Consider the following 14,503-nt stretch of genomic DNA (forward strand, 5'->3'; position numbering starts at 1 on the left):
CAACCATCAGATCCCAACCGTGAAAGCCTTTGAAGATATGCAAATTGTTTCAGTGCTGGTGTTGACACTGACCTGTCAATCTGTTGCAGTTTGATCTGTGCTACAACTGCTCTTTGTTTGATCCTGCCATCTGCTGATTCCTGGCTCTCCTTTTACAGTTGATTTTAAAGCCAGTGGGCTATTAGAAGTGTTGCAAGGCACTAGGAAAAGGGGACTGTTTTTCCAAAGTTCTCCATAACATACAAACTCATGCATACTGTACATACTGCAGAAACATAGTAGTCTGCTGTTGGAGCTGTTTGTACTTCATACCAATTTTTATCTTTTTTTTTCTTTTGTCCATGCAGAGGTGATATAGGGCAAAACTAATTAGTTTAATAAAAATTTAAAAACAACACTACAGGTGACTTAAGGAGAAAGATTACAGGGATGGGCGTTCCTGCTGTCCAAAACATCACACATCACACTCAGCTTAGTACATCACCAGAATACCACCCTCAGTCATGCTCCACTCTTTCTTTTTTGGAGAACAAAACAACTCATCACATGGGGAAAATCTGTTTGAATTATTCTGGCTTGAAAAAAGTGGAAGCCTCCAGCAGCAGCAGAGAGAGAGAGAGAGAATCTGCATTGGGAGAAAAAAGGGCTAGACTGATTTGAATTGGTCTTTGCATCATGTGATTAGTGTTTTAAAAAAGAATTCATCCATTTTACATGCATAGCAAATCCTGCAGTATTTGACTGTATAGTCACAGCCTAAGTCTTGCATTTCATTTTCTGTGTTTTCCTAATGAACAGATTAACTTTCTCACATTTTACCCTTCAGCTTCCTTTCAGGTGTCGCTTTTTATAGAGTTTTTCATGGCCTGGTTCATTAGTCTTTGTTGCCTTGAGCAACCCTGCCCATTTATTGTGGGGTAAGTAGGATATTAACTTAGGATCTCAGATGCAGGGGTCGTACCACTGCAAAGGATCGTGCAAATATAGTTTCCTATCCAAAGAAGTACAGTCCATGCGATTTTCGCATGTTTGATTTAATTTTGTGCCTACTGACTGATCAATATTTCATTTTAATTTAACAAGGGACTATACAAATGACAATGGAATGGCTGGGAAAAGATCCCAGTTCTTTTTGTTGGTATGAGAGAACAAGAAAGTCATAGTGTGGCTGCAAACAGGATCAGATTCACTGCTCATTAGGTACTGGTACTGGATTTTCTAATGGAAAACTCTAAACAATGATGAGGCAATGAGGTATAATTCTTTGGCTTATAAAAGAGGGAAGAACTGAGTAAGGGATTTGTTTTACATAGACACCAGATTTTATGGATTTCTCATTGAAGGCAACAAAACCTCCAGCAGGCTTGCCAGGTCACACAGAATCCCATGTGGTCGCCAGCATTTAACATAGGATTTCACTTTTCTTCTCAGGTCACTGTCCAACCATCTCATCCTCTGTCGTCCCCTTCTCCTCTTGCCTCCACACTTTCCCAGCATTAAGGTCTTTTCCAGGGAGTCCTCTCTTCTCATGAGATGGCCAAAGTATTGGAGCCTCAGCTTCAGGATCTGTCCTTCCAGTGAGCACTCAGGGTTGATTTCCTTTAGAATTGATAGGTTTGTTCTCCTTGCAGTCCAGGGACTCTCAAGAGTCTCCTCCAGCACCACAATACAAAGGCATCAATTCTTCGGCGGTCAGCTTTCTTTATGGTCCAGCTCTCACTTCCATACATCACGACAGGAAAAACCATAGCTTTGACTATTCGGACTTTTGTTGGCAAGGTGATGTCTCTGCTTTTTAAGATGCTGTCAAGGTTTGTCATCACTTTCCTCCCCAGAAGCAGGCGTCTTTTAATTTCGTGGCTGCTGTCACCATCTGCAGTGATTATGGAGCCCAATAAGGTAAAATCTGTCACTGCCTCCATATCTTCCCCTTCTATTTCCCAGGAGGTGATGAGACCAGTGGCCATGATCTTAGTTTTTTTGATGTTGAGTTTCAGACCGTTTTTTGCACTCTCCTCTTTCATCCTCATTACAAGGTTCTTTAGTTCCTCCTCACTTTCTGCCATCAGAGTGGTATCATCTGCATATCGGAGGTTGTTGATATTTCTTCCTGCAGTCTTAATTCTGGCTTGGGATTCCTCCAGTCCAGCCTTCCACATGATGTATTCTGCATATAAATTAAATAAGCTGGGGGACAATATACAGCCTTGTCGTACTCCTTTCCCAATTTTGAACCAATCAATCCATATCCAGTTCTAATTGTTGCTTCCTGTCCCACATATAGGTTTCTCAGGAGATGGATAAGGTGGTCAGGCACGCCCATTTCTTTAAGGACTTGCCATAGTTTGCTGTGGTCCACACAGTCAAAGGCTTTTTCATAATCAATGAAGCAGAAGTAGATATTTTCCTGGAACTCTCTGGCTTTCTCCATAATCCAGCGCATGTTAGCAATTTGGTCTCGAGTTCCTCTGCCCCTTCGGAATCCCGCTTGTACTTCTGGGAGTTCTCGGTCCACATATTGCTGAAGCCTACCTTGTAGGATTTTGAGCATAGCCTTGCTAGTGTGTGAGATGAGTGCAATTGTGCAGTAGTTGGAGCATTCTTTGGCACTTCCCTTCTTTGGGATTGGGATGTAAACTGATCTTTTCCAGTCCTCTGGCCACTGTTGAGTTTTCCAAACTTGCTGGCATATTGACTGTAGCACCTTAACAGGATCATCTTTTAAGATTTTAAATAGTTCAGCTGGAATGCCATCACCTCCACTGGCCTTGTTGTTATCCAGGCTTTCTAAGGCCCACTTGACTTCACTCTCCAGGATGTCTGGCTCTAGGTCAGCAACTACATTGTCTGGGTTGTCCGGGATAGCCAAATCTTTCTGATATAATTCCTCTGTGTATTCTTGCTACCTCTTCTTGATTGATTGCCCAGGGCTATTCCACAGCTGTAACCAATCAAACAGGCTTATCTCCGATCTCTGAAAGAAGGAGGATTTACAAGTGCCCTGCTGCAACCAAGGAAGTAACAGGGAGAGGTGGCTTACAATTCGAGGTTTGGCTACAGAGGGTGGTGGTGGTAGGGGGGTAGTGCTCTGCTCATAACCCCCAGGATTCTCACTTTTACCTCATTTGGGGTAATTTACCCCTGTTCTCCGACCACTGGAGTACAACAATGTTGTTGGTCAGGAGTTGAGAATATCCCTCCTAGCGGTGCAGGTTCATGTTTTTCTCTGTAATCAAACAGACAACAAATTGAGCAAGAGGCTTTGATTCGGATTTTATAATTTATGAGGATGAAAATTACTTTTCATAATTCCAGGAACTGAAATTATGTGGATAATTATGTCTATAATCTAAGAACTGGATTTCCTGGAATTCTAGGAAGTAGAATTATGGGCATAAGGTGACTCTCCTTACTCACATATTCGTATTTTAAACATAATTTGAATTGCTGCACTGCTTGTGCGCATGAGATAGTCACTTGGCATGTTAAGAAAATAAGTAAATGCAGAGATAACAGTGTCTCTTCTAAGGCAAATGTACTGTACACTGTTCTGTGCTCATGAATCTGACACTGTGCCCTGCTGGACACTCCAGACACTAAAGTTAAGTAGGCTTAGGCCTCACCTGTTCTTGGAAAAACACCACCAATGAATGCTGGGTGCTGTACTGGTGAGGGACAATAGTTCTATAGTGGATCACCTTCATTGCATGCAGAAGGTCACTGGTTCAGTTTCCAGCTTCTCCAGGTAGGCCAGAAAAGAATCCTGCCTGAAACCCTGAATGGCCAGGGCCAGTCAGAGTCGACAATGTTAGGCTGGATTAGTGGTTCCTAGCCTTGGGTCATCAGATGTCCTTTGGACTAGAACTCCCAGACACCTTCACCACTAGCTGTGCTGGCCAGGATTTCTGGGTGTTGTAGTCCAAGAACATCTGGGGACCCAATGTTGGGAAGCACTGGGCTAGATGAACCAATGGTCTAACTCAGCATACAGCAGCTTCCTCTGTTTCTTTTCCCATGTCTGGGATAAGGTGCTGTATACAGGTGTATAATAGGGAAATCCCTACATCTTCTTGTAGCATTTATCTTTCAAAGAAGGAGAGTTAGAACCTCCTGCCTCAGGCTCATGCTCGGAGAATATGGACTGTGGCATGAGCCTCCACTCCACTATCCAGAGATTTCAGAGCTTGTAACAAATGGAAAAGAAGAAGAAAAAGCCATGTTTTCCTTGTACATAATATGAAGACAGTATGGAGGATACTTTTATTAAACTGATGATCATATCTGAGTAGATGATGCAGTCCTTATTTTAGAGTTTACTTTGAACAAGGGAAATTGGCCTGTGCATTTGGCCATAGATTTTTGAACATTTGTGCATTTTCTGCACCACTCTCAGCTCTGTGCAGAGTTGAAAACTGGCTTCTGTGTCTGAGATTTTAGTGCTTTAATCAAGCTATCACCCATCCTTGTCTTTAGATTGTGTAACAAAGGGATGAGACTTTCAAAGTGAATACTGAACCTCTTGGAGGTTCTGAACTTCCCTTGCACCTCCAGACTCCCGTGCATGGACTTACTGGGCTGAGCAGGTGGGGTATATGTGTTGGCATTAGTTCAATCCTTAATTTCAGTTTATTTAATCAGCATCAAACTCGCAGTGTCTATGTTGAACATGGCTGTATATTGGCAGGGTACCACATAGAATCTGGTCAGTAACTAGTAAGTCAGTTAAAATACTGTGCTGGTGTTTGGAATGTGATGCTGTGTAGATAAAAAGATGGTTCTTCTTTGATCTTTTTATTATTTATTGTGATAGTATTTTTCTTTTTAAAATATTTTTGGAAAGGACTTTGATCTTTTTGGGAAAAAAATAAGTATAATAAAAAGGAGCAGGAAAAAGGTACCAAAGCAAGGAGGAACACATAGAATTAAAAAAAAATACAAAAATCATGCAACCATAAGGTATGCGAAGATGCAAAATAGGACAGTATGTCTGCTCTTAAAGGGTACATAGTGAAATAATATCCTTATATATCCCCATGTATGCAGTTGGCACTTACAATCAAAAATAGTGTACTGTATGGTGTGCAGGTACTACACAGTGTAAGATATACTCTAAATCTCTTTTCAGTAATGATCAAGAAGAACAGTGTGTTTCCAGTATCCTGCTACCTTCTCAGATTAGATAATGGGCAATCAGTGCACAGTACAATGTATGTGTTGTGGATTGGAACTAGTTATTTTATGAACAGAAAGTCTTCCCCCACCCCAAATTACAGACTTAAACTCTGGTGGAGACTCCCTGCTGGAAGAAGAGAGAGATAATTTTCATCAGTTCCTCCTGTCAATCTGAAGTCATCAGTGTTGTTCAATCCGTAGACTAGATTTTTGGTGGGACATACAGTAAGAGAGCAGAAATTATCCAAAATTGCCCACCCACTCTTTTTTTTTATGTCACTGAATCTCTGCCAGTCATAAGTCTGGACCAATCCAAGTTGGGAACCTTTTTTTAAAGAGAGTTCTACTTATATTCCATGTTTCAGTTATAACCAGAGAATGCAGATAATTTCTCAAAAGAAAGTCCTGATCCTTCTAGTCAAGAACAAAATGACAGTCCATCTCCATGGCCTCTTTCCTTGTTCTTATCTTGATACTTGCATCCTAAAGTGCTAGTAATCACCAGTCCAAGCTCCTGTACACTTGACAAGGAAGAAACAGAGTTTGGAAAAGTTATTTCTTTGAAGGAAAGCTTCTAGAAAGCAGCATGATTAATTCTGGCTGGGGAATTCAGCAAGTTGTATATCAAAAGGGTAACGTTTCCAAGCTCTGTTCTCAAGAAATGTTCATATAACTGAGTGTGGCATTTACCCCGTGGCCCCTGCTTGTTTCACCAAATACAGAGCTCACATGAGTATCCCAACATGCCCTTTAACATGCTGCCACCAGTTGATCTCTTTATCAACCTATATGAGGTCCATTCAGTATTTAACTTTTAAACAGAAACAGGTTTATTGATTACAAGTTGTTTTAGGAATAGTTCTTAAGCACATTCTTAAAGTTACACAAAGCTTCAGTATTTTACTTTTACCTCTTCTGTCTTAATTAATACAGGTCACACTCTGACTAATCACTCCTTAAACACATTCTGCCTCAAACTCCAAACTCTGTCTTCTCTATCTCTGACTGAACTAACTCCTCCAGCACATATCAATCTCTCTCTCTCTCTCTCTTTTACCCCTTCTCGTTTCTCTGGCTTCACCTCCCAACTGCTTCCATTGGTGCAGGCCAATACCATCATATATACTGTATAGGAAGACAGGGTGTTCGCTACACTGAGATATAGCTTAATACCATGTTTCAGTGGGGTATTTTGTGAAAACCTAGTATCCTTTTAAAATGTTTAGAGTTTTGGAAAAATTGTACATAATTTCACCATTGTAACTCTTGGAAAGCTTATACACGTGCAAATTAATGATAGCTTCTGTACTTGCTTATCTTCTGTGGCCATTCAGTTTATCAGCAAAAATAGCTTCCTGTAGCTTATGAGTATCAGCATTCCTGTTTGCTCCTGTTCCTTTTTTTTCTCCTGGAGCTAGTTAGCTGGTATGTTGACTTATTCAAATGCCCAGAAAATGAGGAATTTTGGGACTTTGGCATATTTGAAAGCATATATCTACTAGGAAAGCATATTATTCTATCTCTTAACAAAGCCATGGGGCTTCAATAAAGAAATGTTATTCTGCATGGACACCTAGATAGTGACTATGTCAAAGAAAACTGGGAGAAAACAATTCCATTAAATCATAAATTCATTGAAATGGGGATAAAATACAGTAACAGTGTCAAAAGTTGTTAACATTCTATATTAAATTGAATTCATAAGAGGTCTGAGTACAGGTATAATTCCTTTCTTATTGATCTTTGTGTGTTTGGTTGTTTCACTTTATTTCTTTATTTTCTGACTTGTTTCTGAATGTAACGAGTTTGGAAGATATTTATAATAAGTGGTTAGTTGATGTTATAGTTCAGTTCCGGTTAGAGTTACCAAAATTTAGAAGTACTGTAGTTTACTTTCTGATTTGTCAACAATGAACAAAACATAGTAGTTTAGATGTTTTCTTTAAAAATCTGAATTCTGCAAGCTTCTAGGTTTTTGTGCAAGACACTCTCCTGTTTACCTTGTCATTGCCTCAAAATTCACAACAGAGCATGAGGCGGCAATACAAGCCAGCACTTGCTTTTGTTTTATTTTGCTTTGCTTTGTTTTATTTTGTGTTTCTTGCTTATACACTTGGACCATATTGCATTCTCCTTATCCATTTAGTGAGGCTGTCTAACAAATATAAAAATAACTAAAATATGATGGTTAAATTGCAAAAAACCGTAAAATTATCTCTTCTCAGGTTATAGTTACTTATGTAACTTATGTAAAGCTTTGTTATTGGAAGAAGGAATTAACTATAAGTAACTAGTTATTTATAATAGGTTACTTGTAACTTTCCTGAACAGTTGGTGGTATTGTATTTGGTTTCCTGGATCTGGTTATTACTTTCTGGCTACTACTAAGAAAAGCATGATGCTCTCCTTGTGTGGTGCTTCTTTGTTTTTCCACTGAAGACTGACAAAAGCCATTTCTTTAACTTGTGATAGACTGAGTAATTTCCTTGTGAGAAACTGAGAACCCTTCCCTTCGCCACCACACTGTAGCACAGTTTCCAGGGTTCCTGGAATAATTAAACCAATAAGTCCATGGTGCAGAGCAGCCTTTGATGTCATGCCAAGACCATTATGAAAATGTGTCTGAATTCTTTTAGTAAAATAAAATTAGGACATTAAACAAGTGCCTTCTAAACATAATGCTTTCTCTTTTCCCAGGCTGTCTACATGTTCTACGCTTTGGCCATTGTCTGTGATGATTTCTTTGTTCCTTCTTTGGAAAAGATTTGTGAAGTAAGTATCTGCTACTTTCTCCCACAGGGAAAAATGGTTCAGGGAAGGGTCGTGTTGCACCCACATCTCCTTGCACATGCTGTCCTTGAAACCTCTAGTTCCCAAGGATTATATATTCCATTTTGTTTCTAATAGGATGCTTTTTCTTCTCTTCACAGCGCTTGCACCTCAGTGAAGATGTGGCAGGGGCAACATTCATGGCAGCTGGCAGCTCTGCTCCTGAACTGTTTACATCCGTCATAGGTAACTAAATCACCAGCTTCTTTCTGTCATTTGTGAAAGTAAGCATAGCTATTTATAGTTTTGTTCCCATCCCTCAAAAGAGAGAGAGAGAGAGAGAGAGAGAGAGTGTTTGCGTGCATGCATGCATGCAGTAAAACTACCCAATATTGATGGAATAGCAAATCCGTGTTGTCATTTAAAAAAAACTGCAGAGTAATGTGGTGTGTGTCATTGTTTTTCTGTGCCAGAGGCATTGGGAAAGTGCCACACAATGTCAACCATATCCGTATCCTGTAAGATACATACTTTTTCCCCCCCACAAGATGATAGTTCTGAGAGAAAGATATGCATGAGTATTGCTGAGAAATGTCCATCCTGTCTTTTCTTAATTATCCCAAAGCACAGTGCTTTCAAGTGGTATTCCTGTTGTCAGATGCCATTCACAAATGCTTGTGAACAAGGGCTTGATTTTCAGCTGGAGATATCTCTTTGGTGTCTTGAGATTTGTACTTGGTGAAACCTGTCGCACAAATAGTGAAAATGGGATGGCTTGTAGCTCATTCACAGAGTACTTCACTGCATACCTACAGATGCTGACATTTCCAGAAAAATAAAATCTTAAGAGAACAAGGCTGAGAAGGATCTTAGCCTGAGTGAGAGGTTGGAGAGTCACTGCCACCCTTAGTAGATACTATTGAATTTATATGGATAAATGCTGAGATGATATTAAGTCACAGTCAAGTTCTCTTGCTCCACTTGAGGTTAAGTGAGATCAAATTAAGTGTGAGGGAAAGTGTGGAGCAGGACACTTTTCAGTGGGACATCCCTGAATGATTAGCGCTACATCACATCTCTTGGATGAAAGGGAAAGATGCTTTTGCAAAAGGTGTTTGTCTTTTCTTCAGGAAGAAAAATAGACGGCACCAAAGAAACACATTATGCAGCTTCCTCCATTTCAGAGTGTCTTTCCAGGAAGGATCAGAATCTCAGCTGGCATGGCCAGCTCACCTACTTTATTTTTTTAACTTTTAGTGTGATTGGTGTGTGGGTTATGAAGGGAAACCTGCAGTTACCCCCTAAATTTGAGAATGCCTCTAACAACTTGCTGCATTCAGACAGAGCTTGAAATAAATAAATAAATAAGAGAGAGAGAGAGAGAGAGAGAGAGAGAGAGAGAGAGAGAGAGAGAGAGAGAGTTCGAATGGGATATATAGAGACCTGAGGTAATACAATGGACATTTAACACTCCAGATGAGGAGGGGGGTCATATTTCTGTTGCTCTCTAGAGCAGTAGTCCCTCCAGATGTTCTTGGACTAGTTCCCAGAAGCCTTTACCACCACCTCTGCTAGCCAGGATTTCTGGGAGCTGGAGTCCAAAAACATCTGGAGGCTCAAGGTTGAGGACCATTGTTCTAGATAACAAATAAAACTCCATGCAAGTGGTAATTCGCACAGCTTGGAGTTGGCACAATTTCATGCTAATGCCCTTTTTAAATTGCTTTTTCTTACTATTTTAATAGTAGGGCATTCAAACAGCACTAGCCCCTCCCTCTACAGTCTGAAGGGACTCAATCTATTCTATCACCTTATTCAGATGTGTGGAGAATGGCCATATGTCTTTTGCCAGCAGATGATGAGAAGGCTTTGCATTTATTTCTTTTTCTTGTATATTTCTGTTAGGCTTCTTATGATAATGAATTCAGCTGCTCTCTTTCAGTTGGTTGATCATGTAGAAATTGCCTCTGGGTTCGTTGTTTTTTTTTTTATCACACATTTTCCCCTGCTTCAATCTGTTTTAAAAAGGATGCTGTGACTTTCCACCCCTCTAATCCTAATTGTGCCTCTACTGCTTTATTCAAGTGTGCACATAGTTCTGCCCGATGGAAGAGGGATGGGGAATCCTGTCTTCTTCTCATTCAGACTGACATAGAATACTTTGAAACTGTTTTTCCCCAGGTGTGTTTATCACAAAAGGAGATGTTGGTGTGGGAACCATTGTCGGCTCTGCTGTATTCAACATTCTCTGTATAATTGGGGTTTGTGGCCTCTTTGCGGGACAGGTAAGAGCATACATTGAATATGTAAATACTTCTAAAACTTTTTTCCCTTTATTAAGCTAGAACTTCAACAGAAGGCACCATGTGCATTCATGCTACTGCATGTTTAAGGATAGATATAACCTGGCAAGTTAAAAAACCTGGAAATTTCCTAGTCAAATCTTGTGTCTGCTGTCACTGTCACCATCTGTATAGGACTTTGTACAACTTTAGCATCTTGGCAAAACTAAAGGGAGAAAAATAATAGAACAGAGCAAAAAGAGCAAAATGCTTTGGCAGTTTAATGGCTTACCCATTTTCTTTCTGTATGGGCTTTCATAGATCAAAATCTACTTCAGACACATCTGTACAACCTTACTAGTTCTTACCACAACCTTATAGGACATATCAGTGGTTTTTTTCCTTACACTGCAGTAGAATTGCTTCCATATGAGCGTCTTCTAAAATTGCATAGGTGCTTCATCTTTCTAATCACTTGCAAGCAAGTGGAAATATAACAGAGGTTCCACACAAAACTTCATATAGGGATGTAATACCCAACAATACTCTTCCACATGGCCTAAATCCTTTTACCATTTGTACAAGGAAGTCAGTCCTATTCAGCAAAGGTCACTTCCACTGGTAATAAAAGTTTTTCTTTTTGCAGATTCTGCTCTTTTATTGTTTCCCCTCAAGGTAGCAGCATTACAGATAAAGAGTGTGTTAATTGACCTCTTAACGGCCTCTTTTAATTGCTTCCTATTGTCAGTTTACTGCTAGTTTCCTTCTGTACATTGTAGTTTTTCTCCATTGCTCTACAATGTAGAGAAAGAGCATCATGAGAGGAAATCTTTAATGAAACAGCAGCTCCACACCTTGTGATAAGGGACATGTAAGGAACTAATCCATTGCTAATTCTGCCCTCTTGTACAAAGGGAAAAAAGCATTATGGGCCTGCAATCATAAAACTTTTGTTTAAAGTCAAAGGAGCAACGAATAGCTTCTGTAGTGATTTATAAGTCATAATGGATGGACTGGAGCTACAGATGCGTTTGACACTGGAAGAATTGCAGCAAATCAAGTAAACAGCTTGGAACATTGTTTTTAAGAAGTAACATATTAGTATTAGATAAGGTTTTTTTTAAAAAAAGAGTTCTTGTTGCATTGATCAATTTTCTTTTATTTTCATTGTTTATTTTATTTTATTTTTTAAAATATATTTTGAAAATAAGAAAAATCATCCCCCCCCAAAAAAAGCCCAAATGTCTTCCTCTTGGATGCACTCCATAACATAGTGAGGGGATTTGAGAGTGTCAAGGAAGCTGGGAGCAAAGCCATCAGGAGGCTAGACTCCTAGCATGAAATGGTTGAAGCTGAGGCACCAGATTAGGTGTGTGTCCACCCTCTTCAGAAATGGTGATCACATCAGCAGAAGAGAATTGATAATTCCAATGATGATGGGGGCAGAGAAACTCCTGAAACATGGCCGTGGTGCAGTGGCACTAGTGGAAGATGCCATTAGCACAGGCGCTTTTACAGAGAACAGCAGCAACCACTTCTGAATAATTTTTATGTAGAAAACCTTGTGATGAAACAATAAAAAAATGGAACATGAGATAGTGCTGGAAGGTAAGACTCCCAGGCTAGAAGATACTCAATCAGCTACTGGCAAAGATAAAAGACTTGTTATAAATAACACTGTTGCTAATGAAACAACTTGATTAAAGTGGAAAGGACTTCTAGTGGCTGATGTGCACAGAAGTAAAAAAGAAAGTCTAATATTTTGCAACATATACATCTGGAACATATAATGTGAGGTGTATAAATTGAGGTAAACTTGAAACCATAAAGCAAGAAAGAAAATATTGCAGAACTTGGTGTGAGTGAATGAAAACTTCCAATCATGATCAAATCAGTCATACAAAAATTAAAGACATTTAATTATGATAATAACCATAGAAGAGATGTAGGCTTCAAACAGACCAAAAGTAAAATTGTTGGCTATAAAAAGAACGTTTTGACCCAAACAACGGTGTCTGTGTGGGTCATATCTCTTGTGGGAGAGTATTCCATGTTTCAAGTGCCACCACAGAAAAGGCACTTTTCCTCTCATGATCACAGTCCCCTAATTGGGTACATAAAGAAGAGCCTTCCCTAAAAGTCCAAAGGGACAGGCATGTTGGTATAGGGAACAGTGCACCTTCATTTGGGGTGGGTGAGATTCAAGGTGATTTGGGCTTTAGAGGTAAGTCTCAAAGGTGAATACATGACTAATAGACACATTTTGTACTACCTAAAATTTCTGAAGTATCATGTAAAAACACATTGCAGTAATCCAGCTAGGAGCTTACCAGAGAATGCATCATGATACTGTGTTAATGCCTGTTTCAGTGCTACCAGTGCTGTTTTTCACCAGTGATATGAATGCATTGTCGCCAAAGTCGTATTGACCATTACTAAAAAATCCTCCAAGGTAGGCTTCAGCAATATGTGGACCGAGAACTCCCAGAAGTACAAGGTGGATTTTGAAGGGACAGAGGAACTAGAGACCAAATTGCTAACATGCACTGGACTATGGAGGAAGCCAGAGAGTTCCAGAAAAACATCTACTTCTGTTTCATTGACTACGCAAAAGCCTTTGACGGTGTGGACCACAGCAAACTATGGCAAGTTCTTAAAGAAATGGGAGTGCCTGACCACCTTGTCTATCTCCTGAGAAACCTATATTTGGGTCAGGAAGCAGCAGTTAGAACTGGATATGGAACAACTGACTGGTTCAAAATTGGGAAAGGAGTACAACAAGGCTGTATTTTGTCTCCCTGCTTATTTAACTTATATGCAGAATACATCATGCGGAAGGCTGGACTGGATGAAGCCCAAGCCGGAATTAAGATTGCCAGAAGAAATATCAACAACCTCCGATATGCAGATGATACCACTCTGATGGCAGAAAGTGAGGAGAAATTAAAGAACCTCACAATGAGGGTGAAAGAGAGTGCAAAAAATGGTCCGAAGCTCAACATCAAAAAACAAAGATCATGGCCACTGGTCCCATCACCTCCTGGCAAACAGAAGGGGAAGATATGGAGGTAGTGACAGTTTTTACTTTCTTGGGCTCCATGATCACTGCAGATGGTGACAGCAGCCCTGAAATTAAAAGACGCCTGCTTCTTGGGAGAAAAGCGATGACAAACCTCAACAGCATCTTAAAAAGCAGAGACATCACCTTGCCAACAAAAGTCTGCATAGTCAAAGCTATGGTTTTTCCTGTAGCAATGTATGGAAGTGAGAGCTGGTCCATAAAGAAAGGTGACCACCGAAGAATTGATGTTTTTGAATTTTGGTGCTGGAGGAGGCTCTTGAGAGTCCCCTGGACTGGAAGGAGAACAAACCTATCAATTCTAAAGGAAATCAACCCTGAGTGCTCCCTGGAAGGACAGATCCTGAAGCTGAGGCTCCAATACTTTGGCCATCTCTTGAGAAGAGAAAACTCCCTGGAAAAGACCCTGACGTTAGGAAAGTGTGGAGGCCAAGAGGAGAAGAGGACGACAGAGGATGAGATGGTTGGACGGTGTCACTGAAGCTACCAACATGAATTTGACCCAGCTCTGGGAGGCAGTGGAAGACAGGAAGGCCTGGTGTGCTCTGGTCCATGGGGTCACGAAGAGTCGGACATGACTAAATGACTAAACAACAACAAAGCAGATGAAAGAGTGCATTTTGAAAATGAAGGGAGATGTAAAGCATACAGTTTGGGGGTATTTTGAAACACAATAGCCAAAATCCTGTTGCTCAGCATAGCAAATTGCACTAGAGTTTGCCCACTGAATCAATAAGGATTTAGTGGGTCACCTCCTCCATAAGTTCTGTTCATTTAAATGGGCTTATTCTAATTCTGACCTACTTAAGCATAATATCACAGTTAGAGTAGGCCCATTTGAATCAATAGAACTAGAGGAGCTGACTAGAGATGGGCACGAAACAGAAAAATGGCAGTTTGTGATGGTTCATGGTTTATTGCTTTTCATGAACCGTAAACTTTCACAACTTTCCAACGGAATGCACCATTTTGTGGTTCATGTGATTCAGGACTTCCAGAAACAGTAGAACAGTCCTGCATGAGTTAGAGATGCCAAATGCTGTGAGGCTTCATCTGATTTTGCTCCCCACCCCTATGAAGTTTGATGAAGATTGGATTTGTGATGTCTGAGTTATAGCCCCCCAAAGCAGGACCCCCCCCAGGAAAGTGCTTTTTAGCACCTGGCAGCAGTTTAAGTTCCCTCCAAGTGGCCGGGCCTTAA

The 14,503-nt window shown here is 40.2% G+C and overlaps 1 protein-coding gene across 2 annotated transcripts in view; it reads left to right on the forward strand.

Annotated features, from left to right (window-relative positions):
- Window positions 1-14,503, forward strand: part of SLC24A3 (solute carrier family 24 member 3) — a 226,470-nt gene that overhangs the window by 157,988 nt on the left and 53,979 nt on the right. For both annotated transcript variants that reach the window (XM_078392558.1, XM_072998426.2), the window contains exons 4-6: window positions 7,870-7,944; window positions 8,103-8,187; window positions 10,123-10,226. In XM_078392558.1, coding sequence (XP_078248684.1) covers window positions 7,870-7,944; window positions 8,103-8,187; window positions 10,123-10,226 — 264 coding nt within the window. The remainder of the gene's footprint in view (window positions 1-7,869; window positions 7,945-8,102; window positions 8,188-10,122; window positions 10,227-14,503) is intronic.

The sequence above is a fragment of the Pogona vitticeps genome, chromosome 4 (assembly GCF_051106095.1).
Source record: "Pogona vitticeps strain Pit_001003342236 chromosome 4, PviZW2.1, whole genome shotgun sequence".
Lineage (NCBI taxonomy): Eukaryota > Metazoa > Chordata > Lepidosauria > Squamata > Agamidae > Pogona > Pogona vitticeps.